The sequence below is a fragment of the Anomalospiza imberbis genome, chromosome 3 (assembly GCF_031753505.1).
Source record: "Anomalospiza imberbis isolate Cuckoo-Finch-1a 21T00152 chromosome 3, ASM3175350v1, whole genome shotgun sequence".
In the NCBI taxonomy this organism is placed as follows: domain Eukaryota; kingdom Metazoa; phylum Chordata; class Aves; order Passeriformes; family Viduidae; genus Anomalospiza; species Anomalospiza imberbis.
In genome coordinates, this window is record NC_089683.1 from 106,590,827 (window position 1) to 106,605,184 (window position 14,358).

General features: G+C 41.3%; 2 protein-coding genes across 3 annotated transcripts in view; one reads left to right on the top strand and one right to left on the bottom strand.

Annotated features, from left to right (window-relative positions):
• Positions 1 to 1,941, bottom strand: part of ESF1 (ESF1 nucleolar pre-rRNA processing protein homolog) — a 28,984-nt gene extending 27,043 nt beyond the window's left edge. Inside the window, exons 1-2 of the mRNA XM_068186314.1 lie at positions 1,242 to 1,941; positions 164 to 489 (exon numbers count right to left, since the gene is read on the bottom strand). Of these exons, the coding sequence (XP_068042415.1) occupies positions 164 to 489; positions 1,242 to 1,935 (1,020 nt within the window). The 5' untranslated portion in view covers positions 1,936 to 1,941. The remainder of the gene's footprint in view (positions 1 to 163; positions 490 to 1,241) is intronic.
• Positions 1,942 to 3,695: 1,754 nt separating this feature from the next.
• On the top strand, positions 3,696 to 10,585 carry NDUFAF5 (NADH:ubiquinone oxidoreductase complex assembly factor 5). 2 transcript variants are annotated; one of them, XM_068186311.1, is made up of 11 exons: positions 3,696 to 3,950; positions 4,497 to 4,537; positions 4,740 to 4,803; positions 5,459 to 5,506; positions 5,608 to 5,711; positions 6,175 to 6,214; positions 7,649 to 7,846; positions 8,439 to 8,499; positions 9,736 to 9,819; positions 10,179 to 10,261; positions 10,387 to 10,585. In XM_068186311.1, exons 1-11 carry the CDS (start codon positions 3,717 to 3,719, stop codon positions 10,471 to 10,473), a joined length of 1,044 nt encoding a protein of 347 aa, XP_068042412.1. In that variant the 5' UTR covers positions 3,696 to 3,716; the 3' UTR covers positions 10,474 to 10,585. The 2 variants fall into 2 exon arrangements, with proteins under 2 accessions (XP_068042412.1, XP_068042414.1); XM_068186313.1 differs by lacking the exon at positions 7,649 to 7,846.
• Positions 10,586 to 14,358: the final 3,773 nt, after the last annotated feature.

Consider the following 14,358-nt stretch of genomic DNA (forward strand, 5'->3'; position numbering starts at 1 on the left):
ATTCATTTCATTACCAATTTCATATCCATTCTGTCACTAAAAGGCTGAAAAACCTTTATGAAAAATACTTCCACAAACTGTTCCATAGATGACGATCTGTAATGAACTCATAACATTTCTGAGTTTGTCATGTAGCAACTTTTGACATGCAAAGTATTGTTACCTCATCTCCGCGAGGGGCATCTTTATCCAGCTCGCGCCATGAGTGCTCGATCTCTGGCTCCTTTGGAAACAGTTCGTTTAAATCCTCATCATCCTCTGAGCTCGTGTCAATGTTCCCTATGCCTCTGGCTAGATCAGGCCCACTATCACTTTCTTCATCATCTTCTGAATCACTGTCATCTTCACCTATTTCCCCATCATCTTCTGGCTCCTCTTCCTTGCCTGTTTCTCCACCATCTTCTGATTCCTCTTCCAATTCTGCGTCTTCACTTGAAGAGGTTTCTTCCTCTAACTGGCTTTTACATTTTACACTTTGGTCACAGATGTCTGAGCACAGAAAGATAAACATTAGATACATTAGATACATTTTTTATGTTAGAATTACACATAACTCTTTACAAAAAGGAAAACTTCAGGGCTTCTTCACACCTATTTACAGGACTCCTGAAAGGTATAACGATGCAGGAGCAAGTAACAGAAAACATCAGCATTTCCTCTTCTGCTTGTCTGGTCTAATCTAATTTAATTACTCTTTAGGCTCAAAATTGTTCTATCAATCCCAAATGTAATTAAATATTCTGCTATTTTATTTATATTACAGAACCAAGAGGCAGAAATCTATTTAATAATGGAGGCTATACACATGCACAAGCAATATAAATAAAGTTTTTCTTCAAGTTGCCTGTTCTTCCTAATCCCCCCTAATATTAATGGCTCAATGCTGCCATGTTTACAATTTCTGCCCCCACGCTGTGACGTGTGTTCATGGTATCAGTTGATATATCTGCTGTTCAGTTTGATAAATACAGCAGTGCATATGCTGTTATAAATTTTACTTTCCTAACTAACCAACAATTTAAGCGCCAACAATTAAAAAGAACAGGGATGTTCGCAATCTTACTGAAGAATCAGAACTGATTCTATACAGAGGTGACCAACTCCAACCCTTCAGCAGCACTGAATCTGAGTCAGTTAGCTATTTTATAACTAATCTTGCAAAATATCTTCCATGGATAAAACAAAAGCATCAATATCCAAATGAACACAGCTGAATTCTCCTTGTTATTTGAACAACTAACCTGATTCTTTTATTTTCCCTCCTAGGGAGTGGTCCTTCCTGGCAGCTTTGACTGACTTAGTAGCACTTCCTTGTGAAGACTTTTCCTTGATTTGAATTGAAATGGATCTTCCCCCTGATACACCTCCTTGCTTGTTTTCCCCTTTGGGTAAAAGGCCCTTGATTCTCTGAGCGTGATCATCTTCCACCGCAGGTTTCTGCGAGTCCTCTTTCAAGCTGAACTTAGATTTACTTTTTTGTCCTTCTTTTTTAAGGTCATTTAGTTTAGTCACCGCTTCACATGTTTGGTCCACCCCTTGTTGGGCTTTTTTGCTCTCCTCCTTTGGGAGGCCAACAGCAAGAGCTTTTGCAGAATCTCCTTCTCTACCTTTAGCTTTCTTTTTCTTTTTTTTCTTTACCATGAGTTCTTTACTATCACTTTCTGAAAGGTCGGAGTCAGATTCCGACAAGGCGTAAAACTTCCTGAGGTTCTCTGTAGAGGTGTAGTTAACAGGGCGACCTCTTTTATCCACTGTGTACCTCAGCTTGAACTTCTTGTCATGGAACATGGCTCGGAATCGCTTGTCAATCTTGACTTTACGTTCCTTTTCAGGCATCTCCCAAAACCTGGGATCCCTTGCAACGCAGCTGAACCGGCCATCGCTCAGTATTTCCTCCTGGGCTGACATTTTCGATGCCACTGAAGACTTGGACATCTACAATATGGAAAAAAACCCAAACATTTCTGATTAAAAAAACCTTAACCAATCAACACAGATTTAGACACGTGACTGAAAAAACAAGGATTAAACAAAGTTGGATTTCTAACCTCTACCTAAGGAGTTCTTTCCAAAAGCACATATGGCAATTTCACAGCATCACAGGCCACCCAGGTGGAAGGGACCTCAAAGATTCCCTGGCCCAACATTTCTTGGCAAAAGCATGGAATATACAAGATGGCCCAGGACTCTGACAGCCAAATCTTGTAAGTGGGAATACACCACTTCCCTGGGGAGATTCTTCCAGTGGTTGAATGTTCTCATTGAGGAAAATTTTCCTCTTGTATCTCAATGGAATCTCTCCAAGAATAACTTGTACCTATTACCCCTTGTCTTTTGCTTGTGACTTCTTGTAAAAACACAGTCTCTAACTTCTCTGTGGCCACCTTTTAAACACTGCAACGTGAGGATAAGGTATCCCCTGAGCCTTCTTTCCTCAAGGTGGAACAAATCCAGCTCTCTCTGCCTTTCCTCACATGGCAGCTTGCCAGTCCTTTGGCCATCCTTGTGGCTCTTCTCCAGGCCCTCTCCAGCCTGTCCACATCTTTATTGTATGGCAGAGACCAAAACTGAACACAGATGTGCCCTGACAAGCACTGTGTGGCATGATGACTTCTTTATCTCTGCTGGTGATGTCTGCTGATGGAACCTAGCACCCTGTTGGCTTTGATGCAGCAGCAGATTTAAACAAGTCACAAATAATCCTGTACCTACCACAGTTTCAGCCACAAATCTTTGCTTTGTCAGCTGCACTGGCAGCCCAAAAATCCCCTGTGCCCTGGGCTGCATCCAAAGCTCCATGGACAGCAGGTGAGAAAGGGAATTCTGCCCCTCTGCTCAGGTGAGAGCCCACCTAAAGTGCTATGTCCAGATCTGGGGTCCCAACACGGGAAGAACACGGAGCTATTGGAGCAAGTCCAGAGACCACCAAGATAACAGGAGTTCCTCTCCTGTGAGAAAAGACTGAGAGAATCGAAATTGTTCAGCCTGGAGAAGAGAAGGCTTCAGGAGACCTAACTGTGGCTTTCCATCTGAAGGGAGCCTACAAGAAAGATGGAGAAAGACTATTTGCAAGGGTCTGGAGTAACAGCACAAAGGGGAATGGCTTCAACCTATTAGAAGGAAGGCTTAGATTAGATAGGAAGAAAAAATTCTTCCCTGTGAGGGTGGTGAGGCACTGTACAGGTTGCCCGGAGAAGCTGTGGATTCTTCACCCCTGGAAGTGTTCACGGCCAGGATGGATGGGGCTCTGAGCAAGCTGGTCTGGCAGAAGGTGCCCCTAGCCATGGGAGGGGGTTTCGAACGAGACTGTGTTCAAGACCCCTTTCAACCCAGGCCATTCTACGATTCTGTGATCACGTTTACACCTGGGTTGCAGACACATCCCTCCGTGACTCCTCGCCAGACCCACGCATGGGGATCAACGAGATGAACCCAGCGCGCGCCGCAGCCACGGCCCACCAGCAGCACCAGGCGCGCCAAGACGGCTTCAGCCCCCACACCCGCTCCGTCCCCGACCCCGGCGACGGAGGCGACCGCAGGGTGGAGCCCCGAGGACGCTCCGCTGCCACCGACCGTGCCCGACGCCCGCCGCTCCCTCACGGCGCCGGCCGCACGCCGCCACCGCACGGCCGCTTCCGGCGGCGCTACGGCGGCCGCGGCGGGACACGGCTCCCCGGCCGCACGGCGCACGCGCAGAGGGGCGCGGGGCCGAGCCGATGAGGGGCCTGGCGCGGGCGGCGCTGGGCGCGCCGCGGGGCCGCGCGTTCTGGGCGCCGCCGCCAAGGGCCGCCGCCGCCGCCGCCGCTTCGCCTCCTCCTCCTCCTCCTCCCGCCGGAGCCTCGCCGGGCTCGGGCGCGCTGAACCCGTTCGACCGCCGGCTGAAGCGGAAGCAGAAGAACTGGGCGGCGCTGCAGGCCGAGCCCGCCAAGTGCGATTACCTGAGGGAGGAGGTGCGGGGCCCGGCGCGCTGGCGGGTGCTGTGGCCAGTTCCGGGCCCCGCAGCTCAGGGACGATATTGAGAAGCTGGAGCGGGTCCAGAGGAGGGCAGCGGGGCTGGAGCACAAGGCCTCTGAGAGAGCTGGGCTGTTCAGTCTGGAGAAAAGAAGGCTCAGGGGTCGCCTTATCACTCTCTTCAGCTCCCTGGATGGAGGTGGTAGGCAGGTGGAGGTCGGTCTCTTTTCTTAGGCAGCCAGCGGCAGGATAAGAAGACATCCTCTCAAGCTTTGCCAGGGGAAGTTTAGGTTGGACATTAGGAATTTCTTCACAGAAAAGAGAGCTCAGACATTGGAATGGGCTGCCCAGGGAGGTGGTGGAGTCACCGTCCCTGGAGGTGTTCAGTGAAAGACTGGACGTGGCACTCAGTTCAGCTGACCATGGTCTGGTGGCCACGGTTTAGTTGACGAGGTCCCGTTTACTAATCGGTTGTACTTGATGATCTCGGAGGTCTTTTCTGGCCTCATTGATGCTGTGGTTCTGACGGCCGGCTCTCCCCCCAGGTCGGCGGCAGGATCGCGGACCGGGTGTTTGACATCACCAGGTAAGCGCCGCCTTGTCCCGCGGCCTCCCCTCATCCCCTGGGGATGGGAGCCCTGGGCAGAGCGCTGGATGCCTTTCCCCGAGGTACCACAAAAGGATGCTCGGTGGGCTGAGTTCAGTAAGGCCCTTAGAGATTAGCAGGTCTAAAGTTAAAAATGTCGTAAGGCTCGGTTACGTTCTGTATTACTGATTTTATCCTTTAGAACGTTTCCTCTCGCTTTGGATGTTGGCTCTGGAAGAGGTTACATAGCTCAGCACTTAACCAAGGTACTGTTCTCTTCATACTTAAAAGTGTTTAAAGGAAGGTCATAAGTGTACCTCCCTTTCAAACAGGGCTCTGTTACAACTTAAGACAATCATCTGAGTCTTGATGAGGTAAATCTTCCCCCCCTGTACCCCTATAGCTCTAGTTATAGTTCAAAGTTGCATGTTGTTCAGGCTGTTCTTCATTTATTGCCACTGAAAACTGGACAAATGTGCAAGGAAAGTTATCTATTATAGTACAGTTAACTTGTAGTTTTGGATAAGAATATGCCTGTTTTTTTGGTGAATCTATTGGCTACAGTTAGTTATTAAAGTGTCATTATGGAGGCTTTGAAGCCATTAACAGTTTACCATTCATGAACCACTCTGTAAGTAAAGGTGCTTCCTTGGCTGTTAATCCATGGTTTATGCTTAACTAAACCTATGCCTAAAATTACAGAATGTGTTTTCTGCTACCACTTCTGCCTCAGCTGTTCTCCGTGGGAGCAGGTGCCACATTATGTAGGGAAAAGTGCTTTGTGCTTTATATAAAGCTTCTATCAAGAGTGGAAAAGATTCTTTCTAATTTGTTATAAATAGGTGTAAGTGCCAAAAAATTACTTACGTCCATTTACAAAATAATTCACATATTTAATCGACTTTTAAAATTTTATTTCAGGAAACAGTTCAAAAACTTGTTCAAGTTGATATCGCAGAGAATGCTTTAGTAAGTAGCCTTTTGAATGCTAAAGTGCTTCAAATCTGTAATACAGGAAAGCAAAAGAAGTGAGGTTTTGATGAGCTGTTTTTCTTCCAACCCAACATTAGAAAAATGCTGTGGAATCTGAAATCCCGACGGTCAGGGTCGTAGCTGATGAGGAATTCCTTCCTTTCAAAGAAGATACATTTGATCTTGTTGTCAGCAGCTTAAGGTATGTATTCATAATTTATTTATTTTGTTTAAGTTGTTAATAATGTTCTTTTCAGAGTAGCTTTAAGAAAATAAATCCAACAAAGATTACTAGTCCATTAAAAAGCAGTAAGAAAAGTACTTGCATAGTTAATATGAGCATGTATTAGGAAAAAACTGCTGGCCTGGTGATTCTTCCTGTTTTGTTTAATTTCCTTCAAAACACTTGGAGCTTCTCTCTTTCCTGCATTTTGACAGACTAGTCTCCAAGATTTGTGTTTTCTCACCAAAAAGAAGCGCTATGTGGATAAACTTCCGTTCTTGTTTGGTATCAGTTTGAAGCAGGTGTTTCAGCATGGTTGCTCCTTCAGAAATTAGTTTGTGGCTTTGGCTCCTGAAACTTACTTAGCTAATTAGATAGTTACTGGCATTACTGGCATTTGATTTAATCTGAAATTATAAAATGTACACTTCTGTTATTTCAGTTTACATTGGGTGAATGACCTTCCTAAAGCCTTCAAAGAGGTAAGAAATTGTTTTTTAATACTCTAAGTTAGCACTTGCCATTACTTGCAGTGAGAGCACTCTTTATTTCCAGGTCTTCTTTAAATAAGAGGCACACAACTCATGTTGCGCACAAGTATTTTTTTGCAATACTTTTTGCAGTTTGAGGAGCATTAGCTGATATTGTTGAGGACAGAAAAATAGGGTTTTTTCACTAACAGTTTTGGTTATTTTGGATTACTTCAGCTCTTTCCTGCAGGTGTAAACTTTAGTCAAATCAAAAAACGTGGTGCAAGAGCAAGGAATGTGTTAACCAGTTTGCTGTTTTTTCATTTATTTCAAATTGATCAGTCATTGCGGTGCTGTCCTATCACCTGTTGGTAGGAACAGGACTACCCTACTGTCACTGAAATAATAAAAAAAAATAAATTGAAGTGCATTCAGTACTTATTAAAAAAACTTTGAAAGAAATACAGAATTTTCACCAGAATTCTATGGAGGGTCAAATATTTTCTCCCACAGTAAATATAACTGACACTGCCTCACAACAGCGAGGGAACCAAGCTTCTTGGCCAGCTTTCATGATTTTCTGTTTGTCTCTAACTAATGGAAACTGCTTTTAACTGCCTAGTTTTCTTACCTGTCAATTAGAGGCTTTTTTACTAGCACAGAAAAGGTAGCTTGATTAATACTTCATTAAAAAGCTATGGAAAATATTTTTTTTTTTCAAAGGCATTGGAAATGCTTGCTGTCTTGTTAGCCTGGTTATATAATCAGGCTCTTCTGGAAGTCTAAACCAGAGATAATTTCCAACTCTTAAAGAAATTAGAAAGCATGAATTTATTTGCCTTCTTACTAGGAAGAGGGCTAGAACTTAGGAGTCCAGAAAGCATCTTGTCAGCCTTGGTGTTTGAATTATGATATTGCTGTTTTGGCAAGTTAATAATAAGTAATGGTAGACATAATAAAAATGGCATTACTCTATTGTCTCAAGTGCAGAGATCAGTACTGGAAATTAAAGTCTTAATTTCTCTTAAATCGAGCCATTAAAAAGTGCTTTTGCTGCTCTCAGAAAGTAAAAGTAAATAGCATACTTGCCTTAATCTACCCTTCTTTTAGAAGTAAATCAATTTAGAATATTATTTAGGAGTATTGTGCTGAAAATAGAATTACCCTCAATTTCTACAGTTCATTCCATGTTTCCTGACTGTAAGTGTAATTTCTGAGGATTTACTCTTAAGAATAGAAAATAGTCTCTCTTTGACCAGAGTATTTGTTTGCAGTGTGACCAGAAGCTGTGTCACAGCTTGCCCTGCAGAATACAGTCAATATTAAAAGTCTTTCACAGCTCTTACAATGATTACTTCTGAGTTCTTTAAGATAAAATGTCTTGAGAACCACCTAGTTACGTAGGCTTCACGCAGCAAAGCCGTGACCTGTGTCTGTGTGTTGCAGATCCACCAGGTGCTCAAGCCCAACGGAGTGTTCATCGGAGCCATGTTTGGGGGGGACACTCTGTACGAGCTGCGCTGCTCCCTGCAGCTGGCCGAGCTGGAGAGGGAAGGGGGCTTCTCTCCTCACGTGTCGCCCTTCACCGCCGTCGCCGACCTGGGGCATCTGCTGTCCAGGGCTGGCTTTAACACCCTCACTGTGGTAATTATAAGAGAGCCATCAGGGAGAAGAATCCAGAACGTCAGAGCTGCTGGAATATGAAAATCAGTGTTTGCTAATGTAGTAATAACGTACTGCTTTCTTCTGCATGTGGTGCACCTTGCTGAACAGGCTGCAGAAATAGCCTGGACTGCCACTGTTTTTGGCTTTGTGGTGATAATGGAACCAACTGAAGTGTATCTTTGGCTCATGGCCCAGTAGAATTTGGATGGTTTTCTTGGAGAAATGTCAGAGAATGTTAGACCTGCATGAAAAAATTATAGACACTTGCTCTTTCTTCTAAAACCAAGAAGAAGATAATGGCATTTAAATTAAAATTTGATTACATTTGGGCTACTAAGCAAAACTTTTTAGAAATGTTAAAATAGTACATGCTTCCTAGAAATACATGATTTGAGCAGAAGAGGCAGATGAATAGAATGGTAGAATGGTTTGGGTTGGAAGGGACTTCAGAAATCATCTAGTTTCAACCCTTCTGCCACGGCAGGGAATAGTTTGGTAGTACAGCAAGGTTGAAATAATGCTATTGGTTTAGTTTGATATGCTCTAAAATGGAACTTCTCAATTCTTCTAGGATACTGATGAAATCCAAGTGAACTACCCAGGGTTATTTGAGGTTATGGAAGACTTACAAGGCAAGTATATTCTTTGTGGAAACATAAATGTTTTCTGTATCAGTGGACCAGACACAGAACTGTTTTACTGTGTGTTTCTTACCTCTAAATCATAGACTAGTGTGGGTTGGAAAGAACCTTTAGAGGCCATCTAGTCCAACTCTCTGCAGTGAGCAAAGACATCTTGAACTAGATCAGGTTGCTCAGAGCTCCGTCTGACCTGGGCTTGGATGTTTCCAGGTGTGGGTCATCCACTACTCTCTTAGCAACCTGAGCCAGCGCTTCACCATCTTCATCACAAAGATTTTCTTTCATAAAAAAATACAAATAAATCTTACTGCAACAGGGGAAGCTTTTTCCTGCTTTCTAGTGAGTCAGGAGATTATGCCTGTCAGGAGATTTTTGTTGGGAAGCACAAGTCAAAGATTTGCTACTTCATGGTCTGCTGTGAATGTTCTGCTTCGCTGGGGTTCCTGTTCTGCATGAGCCTGTTCAGTGTAAGGTGCAGAAAAGCCCTTAAAGGGAGACAGAAGTCCATATCCCACACACTGACTTTTCCTGTGAGCCTTTCTAATAACCAGGGCAATCAGCAAACTGCTTTGGAATGAGAGTAAATACATCCTTAATTTGGAATCTGCTGAGGAACAGCAAACAATAGGGTGACGATTTTGTTAATATTCTGATTGCATTTGTCATGGATTGTAAAGCAGTCATTCACATGCAGTCTGTTGTTACTGACAGCAACTCAGGGCATTTCTTATCTGGATTGACTGCTGTATGGAGTAATTCCTTAATGGAAAGGCAACTTTTATTCTGAGCAGAAACATTCAGATGCAGTAAGTGATTGAAAAGATTAGAATTGTGGTTACTTTATTTTGTATTTTAAATCTCTTGGACTAATAATTTTAATTATTATCTGCTAAAACAATACAGTCATGTGTCTGAATAAACCCTTTGTACTCATTCTTAAAATTAGTTATATTTAAAAGCCTAAATGTTCAAAGACTCAGGCTGAAGAAGTAATAATTTGAAATGATTCTTAGCAATGCAAACTGTAAATTGCAAAGCATAGGAGGTTAAAAGTTTTGGATTCTTACACATAAGAAACTTACCTAATGATCTGTGGTATGTTCTCTCTTATACTGAATAACAGAGGATTCTGTACTTTGGTTTTGTAAGAATCTGTCCTTAGTGCATGACCTTAACTCATGGCATGTGCAATATCTTCTTTTTCTTAAAGCTAAAACATATTTTTAGGTATGGGGGAGAGTAATTGCTCTTGGAATAGAAAACCTCTGCTGCACAGGGAGACAATGCTGGCAGCTGCTGCAATATACCAAGGTCAGTATTTGAGAGTAATGAGTTAATCTAAAATTACTTTAAGAATATTTTTTCTGTGTCTTTTTTTATGACTTTTGTGTAAAAAAACCTCCAAAAACCTAAACAAACCCAAAGCAAAGCCAAAAACCCCAAATACTCCAGAACAAAATGCCATTACCATAAGCTATTTTTAACCTCAATTATAATGCCAGGATTTGAACTATACTGATGCACCAGTATGAGATATTTTTATTGTCCCAAATCTTTCACCAGGAGTCATTATGATGAATATGTCACTCTCAGTTCTGATGTTCTGAGAACTGAGTGTTTCCTAGAGCTGACGGCCTGTACCTTCTCTCTCTCCCTTCCTGCCCTATCAGAAATGTACGGAAACAGCAATGGCTCCGTACCTGCCACCTTTCAGATCTACTACATGATTGGCTGGAAATACCATGAGTCGCAGGTAATGTGAAGCTGTTATTTTCTCTTTGAAGGTACTATTTAAGTAAGTGATGTTTTAAAAGTTTTTTAGAAAACATTTTTATTTAATTAGCCCTATAAGGTTTGTTTTTTTTTTTCCTTCCTTAGGCAAAACCAGCCCAGCGAGGTTCTGCAACAGTTTCATTTGGAGATCTGGCAAAAATAGAAGGACTTCTTAAAACAGGAAAAAAATAGTTGTTCTTCAGAAATAATAATTGTCTTGAAACTTCTGTAAAAGTTTTAATTGCAGACAATCTTCACTTGTGCTTATTTAGTGATGACATCCTGAAATTATAATAAAGTACGCTCAGTTGAGGTTTTGTACTGTGCCGCAGCAGTATCTGCGTGAAATGGTGGTAATTTTTTCTTTCTAGATAAATATTTGAGCAGTTTGCTCTCTCAAGTCTTTGAGAGAGCAATTCAACTCTCAACTTTTTACTAAATTTACCATTTTCAAAAATAATGCCTCCTTCAGCATTTCAGTATCACAGGCTGCTCCAGGTATGGTTTACATGTCTTAAATGCATTTTAAAATTACTTCTCAAGGATAGTAGATCATAATAAATAATAGTGTATTATAAAAGTAAAGAATGGTAGCAGGTGTATTTATGAGACAGACTATAAGAGAAACTCTCAGCAAATACAAAGATATAAATTATTATGGTTTTTATGAGTTGGGAAGTATGGGTAAAAAGTTACTGTAAGAGATTTGAATAATTAAGTGATACTTTATGTAAATGTTAGTTGAAAATTACACTTACACATTACTTTCCACTTTTCTATGTCAGAAGCTAAATAGCAAGAAGAGTAATTTTCTCTTTAGCTGTGCCATGGAGCTATGACTTTTCCTGTCTATAACAGCATTACTAGAAACTTATATTAATTGCAACTATGACCCATTAATATGAGAGGTTTAGAAAAAATACCTGCCCCGAAATTTTGCTTGATTGTAGCACTCATTGAGTTGGGGAGAAACAGAAAGGATGAAGTCTATACAACCAAATATTCAGTTCCATAATTTTTATCCTAGTATCTGAGTGGTATATCAGTCCTGGTGGAGCTAAATCCTTTTAAAGTTTATTTCCTAGGCTTTTTTAAGATTAACCACCAGGTGGAGTTTGACAGAACTTGTGCGTAGCACAAACACAACAGGCGAGGTAGGCAGAAGTCTTCCCATCTGTAAGGTCGTGATTTGGGGGGTTATTTTATTGACCAGGCTTTGACTTTGAATAAGAAATGGGCAGAGAACATACAAATCATGAGAAGGAGAGCAGGAACATTCTGTCCTGTTTCTGCTTACAAACCTAACCCATAATTATTTGAGAGAAATTAGTTCATTTTTTGTTTTCCTAGAAAAGAACACTAATTCTGCTGGAAAAAGGGGGAGAGACTTTAAATGGTCTGACAACCTTTAAAACTCTCTAAAGACTAAGTCTAAAACAAGAGCTTGTTTCTATGAAAGCTTCTGGTTTTTTAATACTCCATCAGTGGACTTGGTACAAAATACTGCATCACTCTACAGGTCTTCTCTGGCTTAAATAAAATTCCCTTGTTTCTGGAGGAATCTCTGGTTTCCCAGATGTAGGTTTCTGTGAAGTTATGCGTCAAATTAATGTAACTTTATAAATCACGGCTTTAGTAGGTTAATTTCCAATCACTTGAGCTGGTGGTTGTGACTCAGACGTGTTAAGTAAATGAGGAGGTGGAATGTGCTGGGTAAATGTTAATTGGACAAGTGCTCCTGCTGTGCTCCTTTGAAGTATTCAAGTTGTGGCGAAAGGGAAGGATTTCCAATTCTTTGATTTCATGTTTCATAGATGGCATACATAAATAGTAAAGTGTTTTGGTAGTGGGGAAACATCTTCTGAACAGGGAGAAAAGATACGTAGCTTTCCTCCTAGCCCTTGTGGGGAAAAAGGTGTAGGTATTGTATTAATTGGAAAAAGGGCTGGGGAGTAGTAGAAGTAAGGAGTAGTAAAAATGGCATTGGAGCAGTGTGGGTTGGAATTAGGGAACATGTAACAGGCAGGTAAGGTGTTAATTTCCCTATGTTTAAATACCTGCCTTTTGTGGGGGCTTTAAACTGCAATTATAGGGTTTTTTCTGTAGTACTTCTTGAAGTTCTAGGTTACTCCTGGTTTCTACTAGTTGCTTGAATAAGTAACTTTGAAAACACTTAGTTTACTATGAAAAAATGTTTTTGTCACAAGACTGTTTCAATTTAATTCCTTTTCAGATTTAAGTCTTTATGGCTTTCTAAAATTGTAATGAAGAAGAACACGTTTGCCACTTGCTAGCCTAGTACGTTGTACGCTGAGAGTCAGCTTTTTCAGAGTGAGTAACTTCTAAAAAGTAGTTGTGAAGGTGACGTAATGTCTCTTGTAAGCTTAGTTAACTTAGAAAGCTTTATGCATAATACAGAATATTTTTCTCCTGAATACAGAATGAGAAAAGAATTCAAGGAGATAATTATTTTGATTAATCAAAAGCTAGGAGCCCATAAATAAAATAAAAATAAGTTTAGAAGAAGCATGGTTGCACTTAATGAAGATGAGTATTTTTATTTTAGAATTTGAGTCACAGATCAGTGAGTATGCTTGGTCTGGGTCTTTGGTTACAAGATCTGTCAATGTATAGTTTTATTCAAGTCTGTTTAGGATAAAGGAATGAGATCCTGTACTTTCAAGACTAAGAATCTGTGAAGTTAAAACATGAGAGAGGATTCTTCATTACCTCTAATTTATAAAAATGTCATCAGCAGAAGTACAAAAGTGAACCATAGAAAATTAAATTTAGCTGTATTTCTTTACACTGTTTAAAAAATAAAAATATGAATGACACCCTTTTAATGTTTTCTGGAAAAACTAGGAGCTAACACTGAGCTTTCAGTTGCAGGGGGAGAAACACACCAAGCTTTCATATGGTGTTTAATTGGAATTTTCTGAAGCAAAAACCTGATCTCAGGGATTAAATTAATTAGAGCATCTTGTTTAAGAAGCCAATTTTTAGAAGGCTAGCATGTATGTTAAACCTCTTAAGTTTTAATTTGTCTAACCCAGAGATTTAATATGCGCTTTTCAAAGATGTGGTCCATTTTTGTCCAGGATTTGGAGCCATTACTTTGGAGAAGTGCAATTATTGTAGTCCATTGATTGAAATCAGTCTGAGTACTGAAGCAAGTGTGATTTCCTGAATATCTTGAATGCCTTCAGGTGAAAGAAAAGGAAAAGAAAAATAAAAACCTGAGATAGGTAAGTTTAGTTGAAGGCTACATATAAGAGTGAAGCACAAGACACTGAAGGAGTCCATTTGCTGCTTGTAAGGGAAAAACAGCTCATGTCTTACTTAAATCAAGTTAAAATTGAAGTGATTTGTTGACTTATTGATAGCTTGTAATTGACTGTTAGCCCGTGAACTATGCATGCAGGATTAATTGCAGCAATATAACAGGTAAACAATTACTAGACCCTTACAAAACCTTAGTAAACACCTTCACATACCTAAACATACTCCTATAGCAACCCCATAGCCCCCACACATGCTCTCAAATTTGCAGGTAAAGGCTCACCCCTGTCCCTTTACCAGGAGGCTTCAGTGGTATGAGCCCACCCTTCTCAGAATATATTCCTGTGTGCATCCATCACCTGAGGAGATGTGGATGGTGTGGCTCCATTCTCATCTGGGCTGTTCCTATCACCTGCTAATCCACCCAGCTGTTGGGGCAGGACCCCAAAGGTGACACCCCAGGAGTGACCCGTGCTTGTTGAGCCCTGTGTTCTCAGCCCACTGCCAGGAGAAGGTGTTCCCTCAGGCCCCATAGAGCCTGAGATGCCAGGGGCACCTTCTTGGTATCAAACCAGGTTTTCACTGCTTTTTTCTCCCTGTTAAAAATGTTAGGGCTTTGTATATTTTATTTTTTTAGCTGATTTTTCATTCCCATCTGAGGTCTCTTGATAACTGCCTGATTACTATTTCATGTGGCTGATGGTTATCTTCATTTTCAGACAGTCTCGGCAGATTTTAAGCAAACACCTTCTCAGTACTGGATGTTTTGTTCACACACATTTCACATGCATTTCT